This window comes from Callithrix jacchus, chromosome 14, assembly GCF_049354715.1.
Source record: "Callithrix jacchus isolate 240 chromosome 14, calJac240_pri, whole genome shotgun sequence".
In the NCBI taxonomy this organism is placed as follows: Eukaryota; Metazoa; Chordata; class Mammalia; order Primates; family Cebidae; genus Callithrix; species Callithrix jacchus.
The window spans coordinates 9358943-9382327 of NC_133515.1; the positions used below are offsets into that span (position 1 = coordinate 9358943).

The 23385-nt window shown below is 38.5% G+C and overlaps 1 protein-coding gene across 13 annotated transcripts in view; it reads right to left on the reverse strand.

Moving 5' to 3' along the window:
- The window catches only part of AFF3 (ALF transcription elongation factor 3), a 566569-nt gene that overhangs the window by 168766 nt on the left and 374418 nt on the right, over positions 1-23385 (reverse strand). For all 13 annotated transcript variants that reach the window (XM_078348797.1, XM_078348798.1, XM_035271750.3 and 10 more), the window contains one exon: positions 18035-18086. In XM_078348797.1, the coding sequence (XP_078204923.1) occupies positions 18035-18086 (52 nt within the window). The remainder of the gene's footprint in view (positions 1-18034; positions 18087-23385) is intronic.

Genomic DNA, 23385 nt, shown 5'->3' on the forward strand with positions numbered 1-23385 from the left:
GTATCAGATAGCTTTTTGCATTTCAGCATGAGGCAAACAAACAAAATGTTATCCATGAAGTTTCAAACAGGTCTCAGTAATGTAAACTGAAGTTAGGTAGCCTTCTTTGATATTGAATTACCAAAGTATCTCACTGAAAACAAAATCCCCTTTGCAATTAATAAACATGTTGTGGTATTTTAACAAAGTTCCAAGGCTAAGAATCTTCACATTCCAAATCTTTCCATTCCTGGAAGAGCTTTGGTATTTAGATGTTAATAGGATGCCTTTTCTTTTTTGGCCAATCTTCAGGCTAAAGAGTCTGTGAAGCAGACTTTTTCCATCCTATGACCTCAGTTTTAGGATTTCTTTCTTGCAAAATTTAGTTATTTTACTTGGCAGATCGCCAGAATTCATTCTTAGTTTCTTTCTCCTCCTGGTATTTTCTCTCTTTCCCCCCTTCTGTTTCTCTTCCTTCTGCATCTATCTTGTATTGTTCTGTGAACTGAATTAAGAATTTAAAGTCCAGTTGGTGGACTGGACTACAGTCTATGTGTTGGGTAGGGATGCTAGAATTAGCAAATGAAAATACAAGATGCCTAGTTAAATTTGAATTTCAGATAAACAGCAAATACATTTTTAGCTTAAGTATGTCCCAAATATTGCATGAGACACAGGTACACTAAAAATTATTTTCAAGTACTGCAAGGAACATACATATTTTAAAAAATTATTCCTGTTTATCTGAAATTCAAATTTAACTGGCGTCTTATATTTTATCTGGCAACACTACTTTAGAGGTTCAATGAAAGGGATTAAAATAAAAACAAAGGCATCTACAACTCATGGAAGAGGAGAAATTTCCCCTTCTATCCTTTTGAACGCTTTCTGTCTACGTGTAATGTTCTTGGTGGCATCAATTTAATTTATTTTCGACCCAGTAAGTTGTATACTAAAAGCTCCGCAGAGCATGCCACATCCTGATATTAAAGAAGTCCACCCCAGGTTTCAGGTCTCACTCAGTATCACCCCAGGCCAGAGCTTGCAAAATTGGTCCCCCAGGCAACAGGGGACCTTAGTGCAGCAACAGAACAAGGCAAACACTCCAGTTTTAACTGAATATTTTCTTTCAAAATGTGAACACCAAATTTAGTACTTTAAAGGCAGTGATATAGTTTTCTCTCTTCAGTGCTCACTTTGGGGCAATTTAGCATGATTAGTAATTGTGATTATTAGAAAAACCAATATAATTCACATGAACGTTGAAATGTAATAAAAAAGATCACTTCCTGGGCATTTTAAAAGGGCAGATAAAAATACTGATATGCTCCTGACATTTAAAGATAAGATGCAAATCTTAATTACATTAATTAATTCAGGTGTATTTTTGAACATCTAAAGAAACTCAGGAGGGTAACACACAATTCCAAAATGCCGTTCTCTTATTTAGAGACACATTGATATTCAGTATTTTGGAAATGTTTTGAAACGTAGTAGCTGAAATGGAGTCTCTATAGAGGTGTGGTTAAAAGTATGGGCTCTAGGTGGGTGCAGATTCAGGAACTCTAGCACCTGTTTGTGATCCCAGCTACTCAGGAGGCTGAGGAGGGAGGATCATTTAAGCCTAGGAGTTCAAGGTTAGCCCGGCAATTTAGTGAGATCTCTGTCTCTTCAAGAAAAAAAAAGTATGAGTTTAGGAGTCAAACTGGGTTCAAATCCTAGCTCCGTCACAAACTAGCTGTGTGAGCCCGGCCCAGTTTCCTAACCTTTCTGTGCATCTACTACTCCTTACCTGAAAATGGGGATAATCACCCCAGAGAGCTGTGAGAACAGTGCCAGGAACACAGTAAATAGTCAATAAATTTTGGGGGTGAAGATCACATGATCTAGCCCAAGCTGTCAATACAAAGATAAAACTCATGAACCCAGAGAATGTCTCCACTTTCATAACTGGGTCATGAGAGAAAAGATTTTTCTCTTGCAGTCAAATGGATATTTTTTTCATAATGATAAATAACAATATTTTATGTATTTACTTGTTAAAAAGAAACTTTATTTTCAGAGGATACAACTTCCAAGGTTGTATGAAATTAGCATGATACTTACTGTTCCAATAAGTGAAGCTATAAGGTTATCAGTTCTATCCAGCTATTGGTTATTCGAATTGTCTCATCCTGCTTATTATTCTATCTCCTCCCAGAAACTCCAGAAGCAAATAAATGACACTCTTTCTCATCCCTACCCACAAAAGCCAGTTAATCAAACTCAATCATCTAGCTTTAGTGTTAAGCAGATTTTCAAATGAAATAGTCCCAAATCACTGCGTCTCCAGCCATCTGGAAACCACTTTGAACTTCATTTGTTTATCCATGTTTTTAATACAGCTCAGGTGTCTGTAGTCTGTGGCAGTGAGGAAAACAAGTGCTTCTGAGTCAGACACCTCTGGGGTAAATCCTGGCTTGGCCATGCTGCCTACCTGGGTGAGGTCTCTGGGCCTTGGTTTCTTTATCTATACAATGGGAGATTCTAGTGTCTCCTTTCTGAGTTGCTATGAAGATTCGAGAGCTGATTCATCTACAGGGCAATCCTATGTTTCAGTTTACACTTGTTGTCCTTGCAGAACTGTTACACAATTACCCTCATTTTTATAAAGCATTTAATACACAGCCTGGCATACAGTATTCAGGTTTTGTTTTTTTTTGAGACAGAGTCTCACTCTATCGCCCAGGCTGGAGTGTAGTTCTGCCATCTCAGATTACTGCAACCTGTCTCCCAGGTTCAAGGGATTATCATGCTTCAGCTTCCCAGATAGCTGGGATTATAAGCGTGTGCCACCATGCCCGACTAATTTTTGTATTTTTAGTTAGAGACGGAGTTTCATCACGTTGGTCAGGCTGGTCTTGAACTCCTGACTTCAAGTGATCCACGTGCCTCAGCCTCCCAAAGTGTTGGTATTAAAGGTGTGAGCCACCATGCCCAGCCAGTATTCAGTATTTGTTACCTCTTAATCATGATATATACCAAACCTGTAGTATTCTAAATCTGTAAATCACCTGGAATCCTCATTTTTAAAGCAGGCATAGCCTTTTTTGACATGAAAAAGTGAGTGCCTGCCTGCGTGTGAAAGTTTGGTCACCTGCCCATTATCTCCATATTCCCGGTCCCTTTGGATATTTCAGTCATTTAAGAAGCTAAAAGTGGGGGTGGAACTCTCTGCGGTAGAACCTTGGAGGCAGAGGCTAACATATTTTACATGCTTTGGCAGGATCATGTGAGCATAGCTTTACTGAAATACACTCTGCCAACAGCAGAAGGCCCTCTGAGGTGAGCAGGTGGGCTGAGGCTGGGAAGCTGTCACTTGACTTCTGCCAGCTACTCGGATTGTCAGATGAATCCCAGACTGCAGCCGCTGCAGTTTCCAAGGCCCCCATCACTGCACAGAAATACCAGGCTCACTCAGCATCGGGAGCCAGGCTTCCTCCTGTCGCTCCTTCCTGGCCTCCTCACAGCCTCTTTTAGATGCAATTCTCTTGACATTAGGAAGAGAGGGCAGATATTAAGGGCTTTTAGGGAAATACCAGCCCTTTGCTCAGAAACAGGGTTTCTTCCTTAATATCTCTCCTGTTTCATGCACCCTCTGTGCCAGGTTGCGTGCGGTGTCTCTAAGCAGCTCTGGAGCAGGCGGACCCAGCTGGAACCTTGGCTCTGCAGCTCATGGCTGCAAACCCTCCAGAGCCAACTCACCTCTCTGAGTTCTCGTTTTTCTCTTCTCTAATATAAGATGTAATAATGTAATAATACATCTCATTGGATTGTTGTGAGGATTAAATGAGGCATGTCCAGTAGACTGCCTGGTACACAATAGGCATCTAAGGCAAGGGAAGTATCTTTATGGTCCCGGGATGCCTAAAAAGGGGTCAGCATTAGAGGTGCAAAGAAACCTGCGATCTAGGGGTGGAAACTGGGTGGGCTTCAGTGTGCAAATATGCAAGCTCAGTATTTAGGAGGTTTACATCTTAACTAGAATCCCAGGAAGAGTGAGAACAAATCCAGCTGATGGTATTTCTGAAAGAAGAGCCACAGCGAATGTATGTATTCCAACCATCCTTTGTGTTATCCTGCATTCCTTCATGTATTCATACCATACTTGCTTATTGAATAAGTGCTATGCTCACAATGCTGGGAAAGACTTCAACACAAGAGCATGAAGATTCATTAAAGATAACACTGGGAGGAAGCACAGGCAGTCTGTTAATGTCAGGCAATATTTATTGATTGCTTGCTGTGGTCAGTAAATATTGTAATATGAGCCACTCTCTCCCACAGCCCCAGTGACTCCTTAGAAAAAGTTGGCATCTGCTAAAGCCACAGTGAGTACAATGTAGCTAAAGTTCCTCAACTCATGTCTCTGTGGCCTGAAGAGCTCATTGTAAAAGTGCCAAACTCACTTCCAGAGACTGTGCCCCCCACCTTAATTATAAGTGAAGTAAGTCATTGCTTATGTGGTCTAACTGGAGTCACTGGGAACTTCCCTTCTCCCAAGACATATTCCAAATGCCTACTTGTGGAACCTGTGAATGGGTCCTAAAATATTCCAGGTTGTCAGTCCTTTGGGTTAAAACTTTCCGAGGTCCCACTGGAATGCTCTTGGGTTCTCTGAGGGGAATAATTCAGGGAATCATATATACTAGTCACCTCTTGGCAGCGTGCACCAGAGGGAGGGCCTGTGTAGGAAGACACTGGCTGAGTTCTTTCAGCCTCAGTTTCCTCATCTGTAAAATGAGGAAAGAAGAACCCGCCTTTCAGAGCTACTGAGAGGACTGAAGAAATCATTTACACAAAGTGACCAGGCCAGGGCTAGAAACACAGCAGGCCCCAGTGACACCATTTCCTTCTCCTTCCTCACTCCTTTGGCACAAAGCATCTCAGAAGTTGGTCAGTAACCTCTGTTGTGTTTTGTGAACAGTGGCAGACAAAAGTCAATGTGTGCAATTGTGACCTGCATTTAAAAATACAAAGTAAGAATAGAAAATGTCAGAGTGATGGTAGGTGATGCTTGTGACACTTTTGCTTCAGTACATACATTTTCAAAGGATATGCTGTAAAATGTACTTCTGACTGTGTAGGTTATATCAAAAAAGTATTGAGGGGGGAATATACTCAAAAGAATTAAGAACAGGGGCTCGAAGAGATAAGTATACCCATGTTCATAGCAGCCTTATTCACAATGACCAAAAGGTGGAGCCAACCCAAGTGTTCACTGATGGATAAATGGATAAACAAAACGTGGCCTGTACATACAATGAAATATTATTCAGCCTTAAAAAGGAAGGAAATTCTGCTACATGCTGTAACATGGGTGAACCCTGAGGACATTACTCTGCGTAAAATAAGCCAGACACACAAGAGCAAATACTGTATGATTGCACTTACATGAGGTCCCCAGAGTCGTCAAATTTAAAGAGACAGCAATGATGAGGACCAGAAACAGGGAAGAGCAGGAACAGAGTTATTGTTTAATGGGTACAGAGTTTCATTCTGGGAAGATAAAAAGAGTACTAGGAAGAAGCTGGTGATAGCTGCTCAACATGTGAATGTATTAACAGTTGACACCACTGAACTGTACACTTGAAAATGGTGAAGATGCTAAATTTTGTTATGTGCATTTGGCCACAATTAACATTTAAAAAAAATTAAACCAAAAAATATTTGAGGAACCTTGACCCAGATAATCCTCTGAGGAAAGGTATGTTCGGAAAGAGCCTGCGTGTAGAAGACAAAGGGTGAGCCCCTGGGCAACCAAACAGGAGACAGGGGAATAGACTCTCTAATTTTTTTTTTTTTTGAGACAGAGTCTTGCTCTGTTGCCCAGGCTGGAGTGCAATGGCGTGACCTCAGCTCACTTCAACCTCTGCTTCTTGGGTTCAAGTGATTCTCCTGTGTCAGGCTCCTGAGTAGCTGGGATTATAGGTGCCTGCCACTATGCCCAGATAATTTTTGTATTTTTAGTCGACATGGGGTTTCACCATGTTGGCCAGATTGCTCAACTCCTGAGCTCAGGTGATCTGCCTGCCTCAGCCTCTCAAAGTGCTGGGATTACAGGCTTGTGCCACCATGCCTGGCCAGACTCCCTAATTTTATGCAGAACTCTCTTTTACGACCTCTGGGACCCTGGGCCTTCCAGTGTGTTACCAGAACACTGAAGATGAGGTTTGCAGCCTCATTCTATGATGGTATTATTTCCAGTAGACATTCCTGTGTTTTAGTCTTTTATTCTGAGAGCAAAACAAATACAACAGCAACACCTAATCGCCCTCTCAGGTGAAACTGACCTTTCCTCCTCACCTCTTCTTCTTCAGTAACTCTCCCCAGCCCAAAGCTGACTCCTTGGTGGGCAAAGGCTGGTCAGAGTTTTCCTTCCTTATTCATTGAATAAGCCATGTCCCTCTGCAGGCCCCTCTGCAGGCCTTCAGTCTGATTTGTGCTTCTATAGAATGAGGAAGGGTCTAAGGAACTTGAAGAGGCCCTTCCTATTTTATTTTTTTGTTCTTGGTATCTAGTAGGTGGAGAAACAGGATCTACCCAACTTTCTCTAGGCAGGCTGTATGCTAGGTTTTTCATTTTCTTAGCTGACACGATCGTGGCAAATCACTTAAACAGATACAAAAAGGAGGTCTCTGTGGGCAGACACCTCATAGACTAAAAAATCAGCCACAGTTCATCATTTTAGACAAGTATCACTAGAGCCAAAACAAATACTAGGAAGGTTTCAAGTTTCTCTGGAAAAAAGTATCTTTCGGTAACAATTCTCAAATTGACCTTAATCTCTCAGCTTCCAGACACGACTCTATGATCAGTTTGTGTAACCTTATTGTTAAACCCACTTGCATAAATGATAGATTTCTTTATATGTTTAGCACACAATTGTACCTCTGTATTTTTTTCCTCCATAGTTAACATTCTCTAAGATAGTGCTACAATGAGCTAATAAAAAAGTTTAATGAATACTGTATCGTGAATGCTGTATACATGCAGGAACACTGGCATGAACATGTTGCACTTTTCATCTTTACACATGACTCCAAGCTGCACATTACGTACCAGTAAAGAACCTTGGGGCATTATCCCGACCTGCTCTGCTCCACCAATCTGTGGTGCTCACATCTTCCAAGACATTTTAAAATAGAAGTTAGTGGTAGAGTGAATTCTTCAGCCTCCTACAGGCCATGCATCCTTCACTCTGGGGAGAGGTAAGGCCATGCATGTCTAGCTTCTCTTGGAGAAGATCCTAACTTTGGAGAAGAGCTCACTCTGGCTGGCATCTCCAGAGTAGAACACTCAGTCTTTCTTCTCCTTCAGCCCTAGCTTCACTAGATCTTTAAAAATGTTCTATTAATTTTTGTTTTTACCATCCTTAACATCTTCTTAGTTTTCCACTTTTTATTTTTAAAAAAGAAAATAAAAATTCTAGTAAATCTTTGATCAGTACCAACTGTAGACATAAGGCTGTTTTATAGCTTTCATAAGTCATAAATACTGTTGTAACAAAAGAACAATGATTTATTTAGTGCCTGCTAGGAAACAGGTACTTCCCATATATTAATATCAACTCATGTGTTAACTTTTGAAGAAGGAACATTTCATGGCTCACTCTAATTCAGTCTGAGCTTAGAATAGTTTCCAAGTCTTTTACTGTACAATGGTACACTCCCGGCTGGATCGTTTTCCTTCTGCCTTGTTTTATTTTTTTCTTCAAGGAGTTCAACACTGTGTTTAATCCTATTTCTGATTTATGGAGGTCATTTCAAATCTTCATTTATTCTTTAAGGCTACAGTTACTTTGTACAATTGAGAGTCATCTTCAAATGTAGAAGGGTATGCTCTTGGGATCTGTCTACAAGCCTGTGAACTGACCCTCGACTTGAGAGTGTATTTTCAGTGGTGGGCAAATGTGGTTTGAGCAAGCACAGTGATCCTGCCAAACTGGGGCCTTCACAGAATCTTGGAAAACTCTATTTGCTCATTATTCCTAGAATTTTTCTAGTACAGGTGACAGTCTAGCAGGATTAATAATAGCAGGATAATTCAGGTATTACTTCAATTACTTGGTCTTTCTGGGATGGTTATTGTCTCTAGCTAAACAATATAAAAGCTCTGAGACAGCAACAGAATGGGACAGTGGTTAAGAGTTTGGCTTCCAGGATCTGAATCTCAGGTTCAAATCTTGGCTTTGCCACTTTAAGCTATATAAATGCAGGGACATTAATTAGCCTCTTTCTGCAGGTAAAATGTGAGTGTTACTGGATTGTTGTAAGGGTCAGAGGGGATAAAATATATCAAGTGCCAAGAGTTGTACCTTGTTAAAGTAAGTGTTCAAAATGCGTTAATTATTATCATTAGGTAAAAAACCTGTCACATAAATATTTTTATCATTCATATATATATATAGGCCGGGCATGGTGGCTCACACCTAAAATCCTAGCACTTTGGGGAGGCCAAGGTTGGCGGATCACTAGGTCAGGAGGTCAAGACCAGACTGGTCAACATGGTGAAACCCCATCTCCACTAAAAAAAACAAAAATTAGCTGGGCATGCTACTTAGGAGGCTGAGGCAGGAGAATCTCTTGAACTTAGGAGGCAGAGGCTGCAGTGAGCTGAAATCACTCCATTGCACTCCAGCCTGGGTGACAGAATGAGACTCCGTCTCAAAAAAATATATATATACACACACAAACACACACGTGTATATATGTATGTATTTTATATATATGTATATACATTTATTTTATGTATATATTTTATGTTTAAATATATACACATATATACATATAAATAAATATATACATGTATGTATGTGTGTGTGTATATACATATATATATATTTCTGTATCTCACATCACGGCAACTCTCAATCAATTCCCAGCCTCTCATAGCAACCACTGCTCCGGATTCTATCTCTGTAGATTAGTTTTGCCTGTTTTCTTGAACTTCATATAAAGCAAATTTTACGGTATATACCTTTTTGTATCTGGCTTCTTTCATTTGATATAAGCTTTTGTGATTCATCCATTGCTATAGGTGAGCAGTTTGTTGCTATTTGATTAGAAGTATTCCATTGTATAAGTATACCACAACTATTTATTCACCAGTTTATGGACATCGGGGTTTAGTTTTTCACTGTTATGAATTAAGTAGCTATGAATATTCTTGTACAAATATCTTTAATGAATGTTTTTCATTTTTCCTGTATTAATGCCTACAAATGCAATTTGCAGGCAAAAGTTTGTGTAAGACTGTTAGTTCATTTGTTGGTGCTCCATTGATATAAACACACATGTTTATAAGAAACAAACAGTTTTCCAAAACTGTGAGGCCATTTTACACTCCTATAGCAATGCATGAGAGTTTGAATTGCTCCATATGCTTACCATGATTTAGTGGTGTCAGTCTTTTTAAATTGAGCTATTTTAGTGGGTATATAGTGGTGTCTCATTGTGGGTTTAATTTTTATTTCTCTAAAATGAATGTTATTAGTGAAAAGCACCTTTTCATCTGCTTATTGGCCAATTTGTCTATCTTCTTTTGTCTGTTCAAAGCTTTTGTCCATTAAAGAAATTTGTTTATAATTTTGTCATTGAATTGTCAGAATATTATAAGATATTCTAGATGCAAATTATTTGTCAGATATATGTATTGCAAATATATTCTCTCAGTTTGTAGCTTGCCTTTTCATTTTGATGAGCAGGTATCTTTAAATTTTGATGAAGTCCACTCCATTAGAATTTTCTTTTATGTTGTGTGGTTTTGTGACCTCTGTAAGAAATTTTTCCCTGTTCCTAGTTGTAAAGATACTGTCTTCTGTTTTCCTCTAGAAGCTTTGTTGTTTCAGCTTTTATATTGAGATCTAGGCTCCATTTCAACTCAGTTGTCTGTGGTCTGAGATTCATTTTTCCCCTGAGAAGTTGCTCTGGCATCATTTGATGAAAAGACCCAGCTTTCTCCACCGGACTGCTTTGGCGCCTTTGAGGAAAATCAATTGAGGATATGTGTGTGGATCCATTTCTAGACTATTTTTACTACTGATTTGTCTGTCTTTATATCAGTGCCACACTATCTTAAATTAGTTTTACAGTAAGTCTCAAAGTCAGGTACTGTAAGGCCTCCAACTTTGTTGCTCTTCAAGATTGTTTCGGCTACCTAAGTCATTTGATTTTCTATAAAAACTTTAGAATCTGTAAAACCGTTTGCTTCAAAAATGTCCTACAGGCCTTTTGATCAAGATTGTGTTGAATCTATAGATCAGTATGAGAAAAATCGAGATGTCAACACTGTCAAGTTTTCAATCCATGAACATCTCTCCATTTGGTTAGGTTTAAAATTTCTCTCACAAATGTTTTGTTAATTTTCACTATACAGCTCATATATGTCTTTGGCTACATTTATTCAGTTTTTATGTTTTTTATGTCACTGTAAATGAAATTGCTTTTTAAATCTCATTTTCCAATTGTTTATTGTTGATAAATAAACACAATAGATTTTTGGATATTGACTTTTAAAAGTTTACTTACTGATTCTATTAGTTATTTCGTAATTGTCCTCAGATTCTTAGGACTTTGTCCATAAATAATAAATATTTTCAATCTTTATGTCTACTGCTTCCTTTCCTTGCCTTATTGCACTGACCAAAACCTACAGGTTTTTGTTTTTCTGATAGTCATCATTGGATTAAATAAGTTTCCTTCTAGTCCTAGCTGGCAGAAGAGTGCTTTTCTTTTGAGATGGAGTTTCGCTCTTGTTACCCAGGCTGGAGTGCAATGGCACGATCTCGGCTCACTGCAACCTCTGCCTCCTGGGTTCAGGCAATTCTCCTACCTCAGTCTCCTGAGTAGCTGGGATTACAGGCACGCGCCACCATGCCCAGCTAATTTTTTGTATTTTTAGTAGAGATTGGGTTTCACCATGTTGACCAGGATGGTCTCGATCTCTTGACCTCGTGATCCACCTGCCTCGGCCTCCCAAAGTGCTGGGATTACAGGTGTGAGCCACTGTGCCCGGCCAGAAGAGTGTTTTTTTTTTTTTCTTTTTAAATCATGAATGGGTATTCCATTTTGCCAAAAGCTTCTTCTACATCTGTTTGGATGACCATATGGTTTTTCTCCCTTATGCTATTTGTACAGTAGATTACATTAATTGATCTTCTAACATTAAACCAAGCATGTATTCCTGTGATAAATCATACTTAGTCATAGTGAATTACATTAGTTTCATGTATCACTGAATCAGATATACTAATATTTTGTGAAGAATTTTTGCATCACGGTTTGCTCAAACATTGATGGGATATTGCATGATATTTTTCTTATAAAATTTATGTCAGTTTTGGTATCAGGGTTGTACTGGCCTTATACAATAAATTGGGTAATTTTCCTTCTCTATTTTCTGAAAGTTTGTGTAAGACTCTTAGTTCATTTGTTGGTGTTCCACTGATAGAAACATATCTTAACGTTTTCATAGAATTTACCAGTCACTTTTTGAGTATTATAAAATGTCCTTTTTTGCCTCTTGTAATATTCTTTGTCTTCAAGTCTATGTAGCATTAATACAGTCATATCAACTTTCTTATGTGTATTATTTAGATAGTTTATCTCTTCTGTTTTTTGCTTCAATCTACTTGTGTTTTATTTAAAATACATACCATGTAGATAGGAGGCAGTCTTAATTTTATAGTCAGTCTGACAATCTTTTCCTTTTAATTGGAGTCTTCAGTCCATGCTATAGTTAGGGTATGGTCTGTCTGTCCCCATTAAATCTCATTTTGAAATTTGATCCCCAATGTGGTGGTACTGGGAGCTGGGGCCTAGAGGGTAGTGTTTGGGTGATGGGCATGAATCCCTCATAAATAGATTAATGTCCTCCCTGAAGGTGAGTGAGTTCTCACTCTTGAGAGAATAAAATAGCTCTAGAGGAAATGAAGACTTCCTGGAAGAGTGGGTTGCTATAAAGCCAGGCCATCTCTTACGTTTCCCTCTTCGTACCTGCCCACTTACCCTTTGCCCTTCTTTACCATGTTTTGATGCAGCATAGAAGCCCTCACCAGAAGCCAAGTAGATGCTGGTGCCCTGCTTCCCATACAGCCTGCAGAACCGCAAGCTAAGGATGCCTCTTTTTTTCCATAAACCACCCAGGCTCAGATATTCTGTAATAACAACACCAAACGGACTATGACAGTCCATTGGTATTTAATGCAGTTACTAATTTGGCTGGGTTCAGGTTTACTATTTTTCTATTTTCTATTGATACCTGTTGTTTTTCATTTCTGGTCTTTCTTTCCTGCCGTCTTTTACGTTAATCTATTTTTTGGTATTGTATTTTAATTACTGCAGTGACTTCTTAGCTATGCTGCTTTTGGGTATTTGTTTTTAGTGGTTTCTCTGGGTATTATACTATGCATCTTTACCTTATCCCCAGTCTACTTAGATTTAATATCATATCACTTCACATAAAATGTGAAAACCTTGCAGCTGTGTAAAATTTCACTTCCCTTCCCTTATTGTCTGTGCTATTTTGTTGCATATTTTACATCTGCATATATCACAAATCCCACAAAATATTTTGATTCTTATATTAAGTAATTAAAAAAATTTACCCATATATTTATCATTTCCTATACATATTTTCTTCTTATAGGTTTGAGATTCCATCTCATATTATTACCCTTCAGCCTGGCAAATTTTCTTTGCCAATTTATTGTAGTGTTCTCCTACTGGAAATGAATTCTCTCATAGTTCATACATCTTAACACGTCTTTATTTTCCTGTCAATTCTGAAGGATATTTTTGGTTATTTAGGATTCCAGCTTGACAGTACTTCCTTTTTCTCTTTTTGTCTTTCAGCACTTTAAAGATGTTTTTGCACTGTATTACAGCCTCCATGTTTTTGATGAGAATTCTTGAGTAAATTGTATCTGTGTTACTCTGTGTATAATACATTATTTTTCTCTGGCTGTCTTAAAGATTTTCTTTTTCTGTTTAGTTTTCCATAATGTTCCACAGTGTAGTTTTATTTGTGTTTATCCTGCTTGCAGCTTGTTGAGCTTATTGAACCTATAAATTAATGTTTTCATCCAATTTGGGAAGTTTTATGCTATTATTCCTTCAGATATTTTTTCGGGTCTATTTTTTCTCTACCCTCCTCCTGGCACCACAATGCATGTATATCAGACTGCTTGATATTTTCCTATAATTCACTCAGGCTCTGTTGATTGGTTTTTAATCTTTATTCTGTTTTTCACATGAACAATTCTTACTGATATGAGTTTAAGTTTACTAATTATTTTGTAGTTTCTACTCTTCATTTATTGCAAATGTTACATTTTTCAGTTCCAAAGTGTTTATCTGGTTATTCTTATAGGTTTCCATTACCCTGCTGAGATTCTCCTTCTTTTCAGTCATGATGACTATGTTTTCCTTTATATCCTTGGACATGTTAGAGTAATTGCTTTACAACTCTTGTCTGAAAATTCTAATATCTAGGTCACCTCAGGGTCTATTACAGTGGCTATTCTTTCTCCTAATTATGGATCCCATTTTCCTACTCATTGAAAAAAAAATTTTGGTTAATGAACATTGTAAATTTCATGTTTTAGAGATTCTAAATTCTCTTTTCTTCTTTTAAACAGTGTTGATTTTGTTGTTGTTGTTGTTCTATCAGGCTACAAAATTTTTAGCTGATTAGCTTCAACTTGTGGATACTTAGTGTTATACTTTGTTAGGAAGAATCTGCTTTGGTTTTGCCCTTAATCTTAGTGTGACTCCTTTGAAGGCACACCCTTCTGGGGTTTCAATAGAAAATCTGCAGCATTTACCAAGCCCCTGTAACTTGGGTGGGATTCAAATTCTGAACTTTGTAGGCAGTAGCTGTCAGCAGTAGGCAGCAGCTGAAATCTCTGCTCAGCATTTTTGGCTTTCTAGTTATTGTTTTCCACTAGGCTCATTGGCATACTCCCCACACATATGCAGTTTATGGGTTATTCAAGGATTGACGGAAATTTGTATACAGAATGGAGGGCTCTCTTCTTTATGGCTCTTTTCTTTCTGTGACTTACTCAATTTTCAGCCACTCTGGAAGCCCTGAACTCTATATCCTGAGACCTCAAGCTATTGCAGCTGTGGCTTCCTCCTTGAGTTCTAATAGTTCTTTGTGGACCAGGGCATGCCCTCATAGGAGAAGCTATAGAAATGTAGCTCTCCCTCAGTCCAGTGACCCTCTCAAGGATCAAATTTTCTACATTCTCTGCCTTCTTTTAGTTAGATTACAAACAGCTTTTTTTAACAAAAGTATTTTGTCCTGAGTTTATAACAGCTATCTGCAGGAGAGTTAATCCAAGATAAGTTCTTCCATCATTAATATAACTAGAAGTCTGTCAAAGACATTTTAATTTATGTTTTTGTGTGTACTTACATGTTAAATCGCTTTCATCTTCCTGCATGTTCATAGGATCATTAAGTAATATATACTGAAGGGTTCCTCAGGTGTTGTCCAGACTATGTTGTACTGCCAGTCATTGACCATCTGAAACCAATCATGAGTGATCTTCTGTTTTTAAAGGAGGCCATGAAGAAAGACGTTTCCTTAGGAAACGTCTCTTCTGTTTGGAGACACTCAACCTTGTATTAGAATTTAAGCCCATATAATGGCTTTAGTGACTCAGGGTCATAGAGTTATACAGACAGAGGGATGTACAGGCCTTAATGAAGCCATGTTTGTTCCACCACACCATGAATATGGAAGAGGCATCTTTCCTAGTGCCCTGTGCTTCCTAGCCCTGTTTTCTTTGCTCTGCTCCACTCCTTCAGCTGCCATGGAGCCCATCATGTTTCATGTTGTACTTAGGCTGTCTCCCCTTTTCCCATTTTCAGACATCTACGTGCCCCCGGTTCTGTTTACCTGGCTTTGGAATCATTCTGATACTCTGCCCCTTAATGTTATGGGCCAAACTATTTATTCCCAAAATTCTTATGTTGAAATCCTAACTTCAGTGCCTCAGAATGTGACCTTATTTAGAGACAGGGTCTTTACAGAGTTAATCAAGTTAAAATGAGGTCATTAGAGTGAGCCCTAATCCAATATGACTGCTGACTTTATATAAACAGACAGAGAGATAGACATGCACAGAGAGATGATGACATGAGGACACATAGGGAGGAGACGGTCACTGACAAGCAAGGAGAGAGGCCTGGAATGGCATCTCTCTTTATATCTTCCAGAAGCAACCAACCCAGCTGACACCCTGACTGGGACTTCCAGTCTTCAGAACCATGAGAAAATAAATTTGTTATTTTTGCCACTTACTTGCTGGTACTTTGTTCCGGCAGCCCTGCCAAACTAATATGCATACTTCTTAACAAATCCTCTACTCCCAATTTTTCTACTTGATTGCCACTCATGGCTTTGCTTTGTCTCTTGAGACCCACACTCCCTTTAGTATGGAAAATGGGCAAAAATCAGAAAGCTCATGCTCTAACTCCTTACTTAAATGGAATGACTTATTTTTTTTTTGAGGCAGAGTCTCACTCTGTTGCCCAGGCTGAAGTATGGTGGCACGATTTCAGCTCACTGCAACCTATGCCTCCCAGGTTCAAGTGATTCTCCTGCCCCAGCCTCCTGAGTAGCTGGCTTTATAGGCACATTACACCATACCCAACTAATTTTTGTATTTTTAGTAGAGATGGGTTTTTGCCATGTTGGCCAGGTTGGTTTCAAACTCCTGACCTCAGGTGATCCATTCACTTTGGTGGCCTCCCAAAGTGCTGGGATATCGGTGCGAACCACCATGCCTGGCCTGAAATGAGCTTTCTGGTCCTCAGATTCCTTATCCATAACATGGGGATATTGTCTGTATTCTACCTACCTAAAAAAGCTCAAATAGACACTGCATGTAAGAATGTAAAATGCTACACAATCAAAGGCATCCTGAATCTCACTCTTCATCCGTAACGTACTGTACCTCACACCCAATTATAACAGAACCTCTTTTAGAGGTCTCTTGAGCGGTTTCAAGTTCAGAATTCTCCACTTTTAAGAGAGATGACTGCAACCTGCTATTTCTAGTTTAAGACGCAGGTGCCTAAGAAACTGCTTTGCTCAAAGAGGCAGGAACATGCGGTGATGCTTCTAGCACCTATTGTTTTTATATTTCCAGAGGTTTTAAAAGTAATTCCTCAGACAACTTACCTATTTTTCATAGATGTTGTAAGAACTAAGGTACAGAGTAAAGCAAGCCAATGCTTTTAGGGAAAAAACTTTTTATTTTTCTATTTATTATTTGTGAGACAGGGTCTCACTCTTGTCACCCAGGCTGGAGTACAGTGGCATGATCTTGGGTTTAAGCCATTCTTGTGCCTCAGCCTCCCAAGTAGCTGGGGTTTCAGGGGTGTGCCACCACACCTGGCTAACTTTTGTATTTTTAGTAGAGATGAGGTTTTGCCACGTTGGCCAGGCTTGTCTCAAACTCCTGGCCTCAAATGATCCACCTGCCTCGGCCTTACAAAGTATTGGGATTACAGGCATGAGCCACTGAGCCCAGCTGGGAACAGATGTTTTAGAAATACATAAGGGAAGGAGAACTTTAAAAGCATATCCAACTGCCTTAACAGAATGGGTGCCTACTGAATGTGCTTTTAAAATATGTAAAATTAAATGTAGGATGCTAGTCACTTTCCAACATACTTCATATGTTCCACTGTCTATCTTTAAAATAATTTTGTTATTTAGAATTTGAAAAAAATTGTTTCTATAATAATTAAAATTTTATAAAATAATTTATTAGAAAATACAACTTCCCCCAAATAGCTTACATCCTGGTCGCATGAATTTTTATGCAGTTTCAAGTTTTACTCAAAATAATGGAATTGCCAATGATTCTACCCTTTTCAGTTCTCTAGAATGCCTCCAGATGGCATTAAAAGCCTTTCCCATTATATTTTACAACACACAAAAAATTAAAAATTAGTAGTATTTTAGCCATTTAAGACCAGCCACATTCATTATATCACCTGAAAGCAGGACAATGGAACTATTTAGAACATTTAGTTAAGTATCTTAAGAAAGACAAACATATAATCATGTCTCTTATGAAATATATAGCTGTCCAATTCAAGCCAAAAAAATCTTTCTAGACTAAGAAACAGATTTTAGACAAAATAAGACACACGATATTTTACCACAAAGTGATTTCTAATCAACGGTACTTAGAAAATGCTTAGTAATAAGAACACTGATCCCCATACAGATAAATTCACAAAGCCTGTCACAATACAAAAACACATGTCACTGCTCCTAAGCGATACAAATAAAGATTTTTAAGGAACAAATCTGTTACCAACTCTTACGGAGCTAAAATAAAGTCACTTGCTAGCTCATGAATTTTTTAATTTAAATGTTGGTATATCAATTTGGCATCAAATTAATCAGTAAAAATATACTTAGATTTCTTGAATATTGAGAACAAACAGACAAAACACCGAGTGAGGAACACATGTTTTATAAGGGCCTTTGCTTATCTTTATAAAACTGTTTTTGTTAATTCGAAAATACCAACAAACTCTTGAGATTCCAGAGATATTTATAATTGTACTTGTCACATAATTCCAAGGTGAGGTTGCAGAGGGCAAGCTTCTGAAATGCCCTTGTTACTGCACAGCTGTGTGGAACAGCATACCTCCCAGTTTAAGTGCGAAAGTTCTGCAATTCTTAAGATGGTGTTGAAAGTCTCCAACCAAATCCCCACAGCATACATGCTCAAATCTCATTACATTTCTACTTCATAAAGAGAAGCATTTGCATTTTTCAATATTTCTCTTACTTTGCTAAAGCATAAAAAAGACCTCAAAATGCATCTGCACCCAAAGTATTTAAAGAGACATTATCATGAGCAAAGAGAACCATGGGCCTCCTTCCATCATCATTAATACTATTACAAGATACTCACACTATCTCATTTTATAAGGCATATTTAAGAACGGGCATCTCTGATAGAAAAACGAAAGAGACTTACGATGTATTCGATGTGCCATTGTCTGGACTCTCTGGCTCTGCATCACCTTTCTCTTAAAAAGGAAGCAGAAAAAAATACAGACGTATGAATCTTATAGTCTTTAAGATTTAAGAGAGATTAAATACCTTTCCATGCTCCTATTAACAATCTTTCAAAATGTGTAGCAGGAGGCTTTTAAAACATCTTTTATTGTCTGAGAACTGAATTTGCAAAATAATATCTTCTCTGCAATGCAATTGCCCAGGCACAGATCTGTGAGTAGGTACTAAAGAGCTATTTGCAAACAACCAGAGGCTTGGAGTGGAGACCTTGCCAGAAGATGAGTATCTTACAGATGGAACCTGTTTTCTTCCACTTCACTTTACAGAAAATTTCAGGAGATAAATCCATTGGCATTCTATATTCAAGGCACTTTGAACTTTGATTGCTTCCACTAACACAAGCCAAACCAGGTCAGGCTGAATCAGAACTTGGAGGATAATTTTTTTTTTTTGAGAGTGCAGTGCTGCAATATCAGCTCACTGCAACCTCTACCTCCCAGGTTCAAGTGATTCTCCTGCCTCAGCCTCCCGAGTAGCTGGAGCTATAGACACCTGCCACTACACTCAGCTAACTGTTAAATTTTTAGTAGAGATGGGGGTTTTCACCATGTTGCCCAGGCTGGTCTCGAATCCTGACCTCAAGTGATCTGCCCGCCTTGGCCTTCCAAAGTACTGGGATTATAGGTGTGAACCACTGGACCTGGCCAGGAGGAGAGAAATTTTACAAAACACTGAGGTTGCACTGTATGTTCCAAGATCCCAGTTTTATATCCCATGGAGTGCCCTGGTCACAGGTTTTGGGATCCCTAGCTTAAAGAAGAATGAGATGTAAACTAGAAATCCTTTCTGACTATCTGAAAGGCTAAAGACATGCTTCTGCGGGCTGTGATCATTGAGGAACTAATGAGCTGTACGTAGTTGAGGGAGCTTGGAACCAGTTCACTTCTTGTAGTTTGCAGTAGGCATAATGTAATTCCGAGTCCTTAATCAACTGGTGGTTTGAACCATGCATCCTCATTTTCTAAGGAGTTTCTTTATATTTCTTTGAGACTCGTAGATGGAAGAAGTAACTTATAACTGAGCATGTCAGCTTGTGTGTTTCCTGACGGTTGTGCAGAGCTAATACACCCCAGAGAAGGCTGTGACTTGCAGGAAATAGGTTTGTGGTAGTAACTTGCTTTGCTGTGCTCTTTCAAGTCAGGCCTGGAGATCTCTAGAATATCTTGGTCTACTGCTCAGGTCCTTGGGCCCACGCATTGTGCCATACCCCTTTTGTCAGCTGTCAACGCTAGTTTGTGGTTATTTAGTCCCAGGAATGACTCCCTAAATTACATGTGAACATATCCTGAAGGCACTGCCCAAACGAAACGCAAAAGCAAACTTTCTATTTTCTCTTCTTTTTCTTATAGGAACAAACAGTTGTGAGGAAAATAAAACACAGTTTCTATCGTTTGTACATCTGTCTCAGTCACAAGCCTGTGTTACCCAGTGCCCAAAAGCTGGGTCAGATGAGGGGAAAAATAAAAAAGCCACAAAATCGATTTTAACTGCCTTGATAACAAACATGGCAGACAGGGCCTCAATACATATAAAACCATGTTGGAATAAAGGCTAAAGTAGCAAATTAATAGACTTGCTTTAAAGTTCATTCTCATGTATTTTGTCTTCCAGGCAAGGTCTGTGATGTGCTCATTTAGGAGGCAAGTAAGGCCTGCCCAACTGGCTTCAGTGCTGGAAAATCATTTAGTGCTTTGCAGAAACATTTTTTTCCATGGCCTAACCACAGTCTCTTCCATAATTCTAAAACAGAAAGTGACAACACCTGCATTACAGAAGACAAAACTAAATGGAAGTATATTTTTCTCAAATATACGGATCCTTTCCCCCAACCTCCTTGAATCTGGTGGAAGTGGTTACTTTCCCTCGTCTGTAGCCTCCAGTAGTCACCACATCCCATCTCAATGAAGGACGTAAAACAGGAGGCTTGGAAGGAGCAGGCAATGGTAAAATTCCCAAACAATTTATGTCAGAAAACAGGAAATTGAAAATAAAAACGAAGGCACTGTTTGGATATTTGAAGAAATATGTTTGGCCTTGACCAATAACGCTGCCTGAGTCTTGGGCTGGCTTCAGAACAGGGACAGAGCCGCAGCTGATTATCTTTGCTTGTAGCAGCTCTTATGTTGTGGCAACAGGGCAAACAGAATAGGTTCTGGCAAATAGGAAGGATACAGTGGGGCCAAACAGGACATGGTGAACAGTCTGAGAGGAAGTGTTCTCAGCAACTTCAGTGCTGACAATGAATTTGCCTTTCTGCAGGGAGAAAAGCAAGCTGGTCAGGACTGAGATGGGGTTAAAACTATTTTCATCCTTCAGAAAGAATAAAGCACAAAATTTTCCCCAACATCTTGAAATTTTTGGTGATGCAATTTCTGAAGTTAACTCGAAATGTTTAAGTGTATACACCATTGGAAATATGGTCTCTTTGTTAGGACCCAAGGGAAAATGATGAATGTAAGCTGGAACATTCTAGAACATAAGTACAATTTTTTTTTTTTTTTTTAGTTGGGTACTCAGGAGATGTTTTCCACCCCCATCTCTACCCAAAGAGGGCTGTCCAGGGTCCTCCTGCTTGTGTCAGCTGTTTTCATGATGGATACCACACTGGTCTCTTTGGGAGGGAACCTGCACTGGTCATGTATAAGCTGGACATGAGACTGACTTGGGTGCAGTGAAGCCATTTTACATGTGGAAATATAATTACAGAGAGGAAGGGGTAAAAATGAGCCCAAGAAATAACTATATATGCAAATGAATATGTATATATGTAAATATATGTGTCTATGTGTATTACACACTTTGAATTTGACAGTCTGTATTTGTCTGCCTGGGCCTTCCACAGTGCCTAACATACATTAGGTGGTCAGTATAAGTCTCCTGTTCAGATCATCTGTCAGTAATACAGAATCCTATGCTGCAGTGGAAAAAGATGCTTAAGGTACCCACACCAGTAAGATGGAATATACAGTCTGAGGTATGAAACAGCTTGCTGACTCCAATAGGTCACTTAAAAAAATTGTATCAGTTACCTTTTTAACTCAACGTAGTGAGGACTTCTATGTTGGGTGCTCTGTTGAGCATAAAGATAAATAATAAGGAATTCACGCTCTTTAAACATTTAAATGGACCGCACTGCTGGAGTATCTTGCTTTCCATCCATAGTGTCATACAGGGACTAAATATGCTTTTTGAAAAGGAAAATCAAAACAAACCTGCATTACACTGAATTCTGCAGAGCAAAGTTTTGCCATACCGCATTTCTACAGTTATATTAAAAACAATCCATGTTTATCGTAAAAAAAATAATCAGAAAAGAAAAGGTAATGACTTTGCTTGCTTTCATTTTAAATTGTATTAGCCCTTCAATCATTACTTTAAGTGATTTTTTTTCTTTTGAGATGGAGTCTCAGTCTGTTGCCCAGGCAAGGGGAGTGCAGTGGCATGATCAGCTCACTGCAACCTCTGCCTCCTGGGTGATCTCAAATCATTCTCCTGACTCAGCCTCCCAAGTAGCTGGGATTATAGGTGTGTGCCACCACACCTGACTAATTCTGGTATTTTTAGTAGAGACAGGGTTTTACCATGTTGGCCAGGCTGCTCTTGAACCCTTGGCCTCAAGTAATCCACCCTTTTTGGCCTCTCAAAGTGCTGGGATTACAGGTGTGAGTTACTGCACCCAGTTGATGTGTTTTTATTTCTAGATGTCCCAACTTTAGAGAGTGCCTAATGACTTCTGATATGAAAGACAGGAGGCAAGGTATTTAATATTTTCCCCCCTCCCCTCCCCTTGTAATTTTTATTAGTTCTGTTATTACTTTTAGTGCCTCTAGTGGGTATTTGTAACTTTAAATACATTTAATCTTATTTTTTGTGATTAATCAACTTCTGACAGTATCTTTTCTTTTATAACATGTAAAATGAGGAAACTCACTCATCTATCTTTCCCTCCCACCTCCCCACTCACAGCTGTACCTTTCATTTTATATTGCCAAGATTGAAAATGTTTATATTCTGTTCAGTAATTATTGAGTCATCCTCCTTAATATTAATTTAGTTAATAATTTAATTTTTGGTCTTGCCTATAGGTCAAATAAAAAATTATAAACTAATAATGAGAATTTGTAATATTGTGACAATATAAATATTAGTCGCTAAAGAACAAGGCAGTCTGAGTAGACCTGAACAGAAGGAAATGTCACTAACATGGAATGAGTGCAAATGCTCCCAGCATTTATGTCAAATGAATTCCTACTGTTATATTCCACCACGTCACAGGTTTCTCTCAAGTTAAGGTTATGTTCTCCCTAAAATGCTGTTAAATAGGGCATGCATTTAGTGAACATAAAATGTATATTTACATGAAATGTATGTAGACACTTTCCAAGCATTACAATGAATGAACTGTGAAGACACCTTCCAGGCAGCCAGGGATGGAATACCATCAAAAGCGTCTAGACCGGCTCCCATCTCTTCCCATCCTTCCCACCAGCTATTGGCAAAGTAACCGTGTGTCAATCATTCTCTTCATTTTCTGGAGAGTTTTTTTCTTTTTAACCATCTATTATGTATTAATAAATTAACTATTTTGTGGTCATTGTTGTTTCTAAACTTCATATGACTATAATCATACCTAGGCATTCTTCTGAGACTCACTTCTGTTACACAGTGTTAGGAATTTAAGATTTAGCCATCATCCTGCATGTAGCTACAGTTTGTTCATTCTCACTGCTGTGCAATATTTTACTGCACAAATATACCAGAGTTTTTTATTTGTTCTACCCTGATGGACATTTAGATTTTTTCCATTATAAACAATGCAATTGCAAAAATTCACGAACACCATTCCTCATGCACACGTTAGGAGTTCTTGGCCTTAAGATTTCCATATGGTCAACTTCAGCAAGGAATCCAAAACTGATTTCCGAATTAACACTCCCCAGATGGTATATGAGACTTCAAACCGATTCACATCCACACCAACACTTGCTAAGGTTAACGTTTTAATGTTTTTTCTAACTTAATAATATAGAATAAACTTTTGTTGTGGTGTTTGCATTTCTCTGAGTACTAATTAGGTAAATATTTTGTACTTGCTCTGTGGAATTTCTTAAAAATTATTTTTTAGTATTAATGTCGTTCATAGAAAAATTTTATTGTATCAATAAGTCATATATACAGTCGTGTGTGTGTATAAAACTTTTCAATATATAAATAAAACTTTTTTGAGTGTTAGCCTTTCTATTTTTTCTG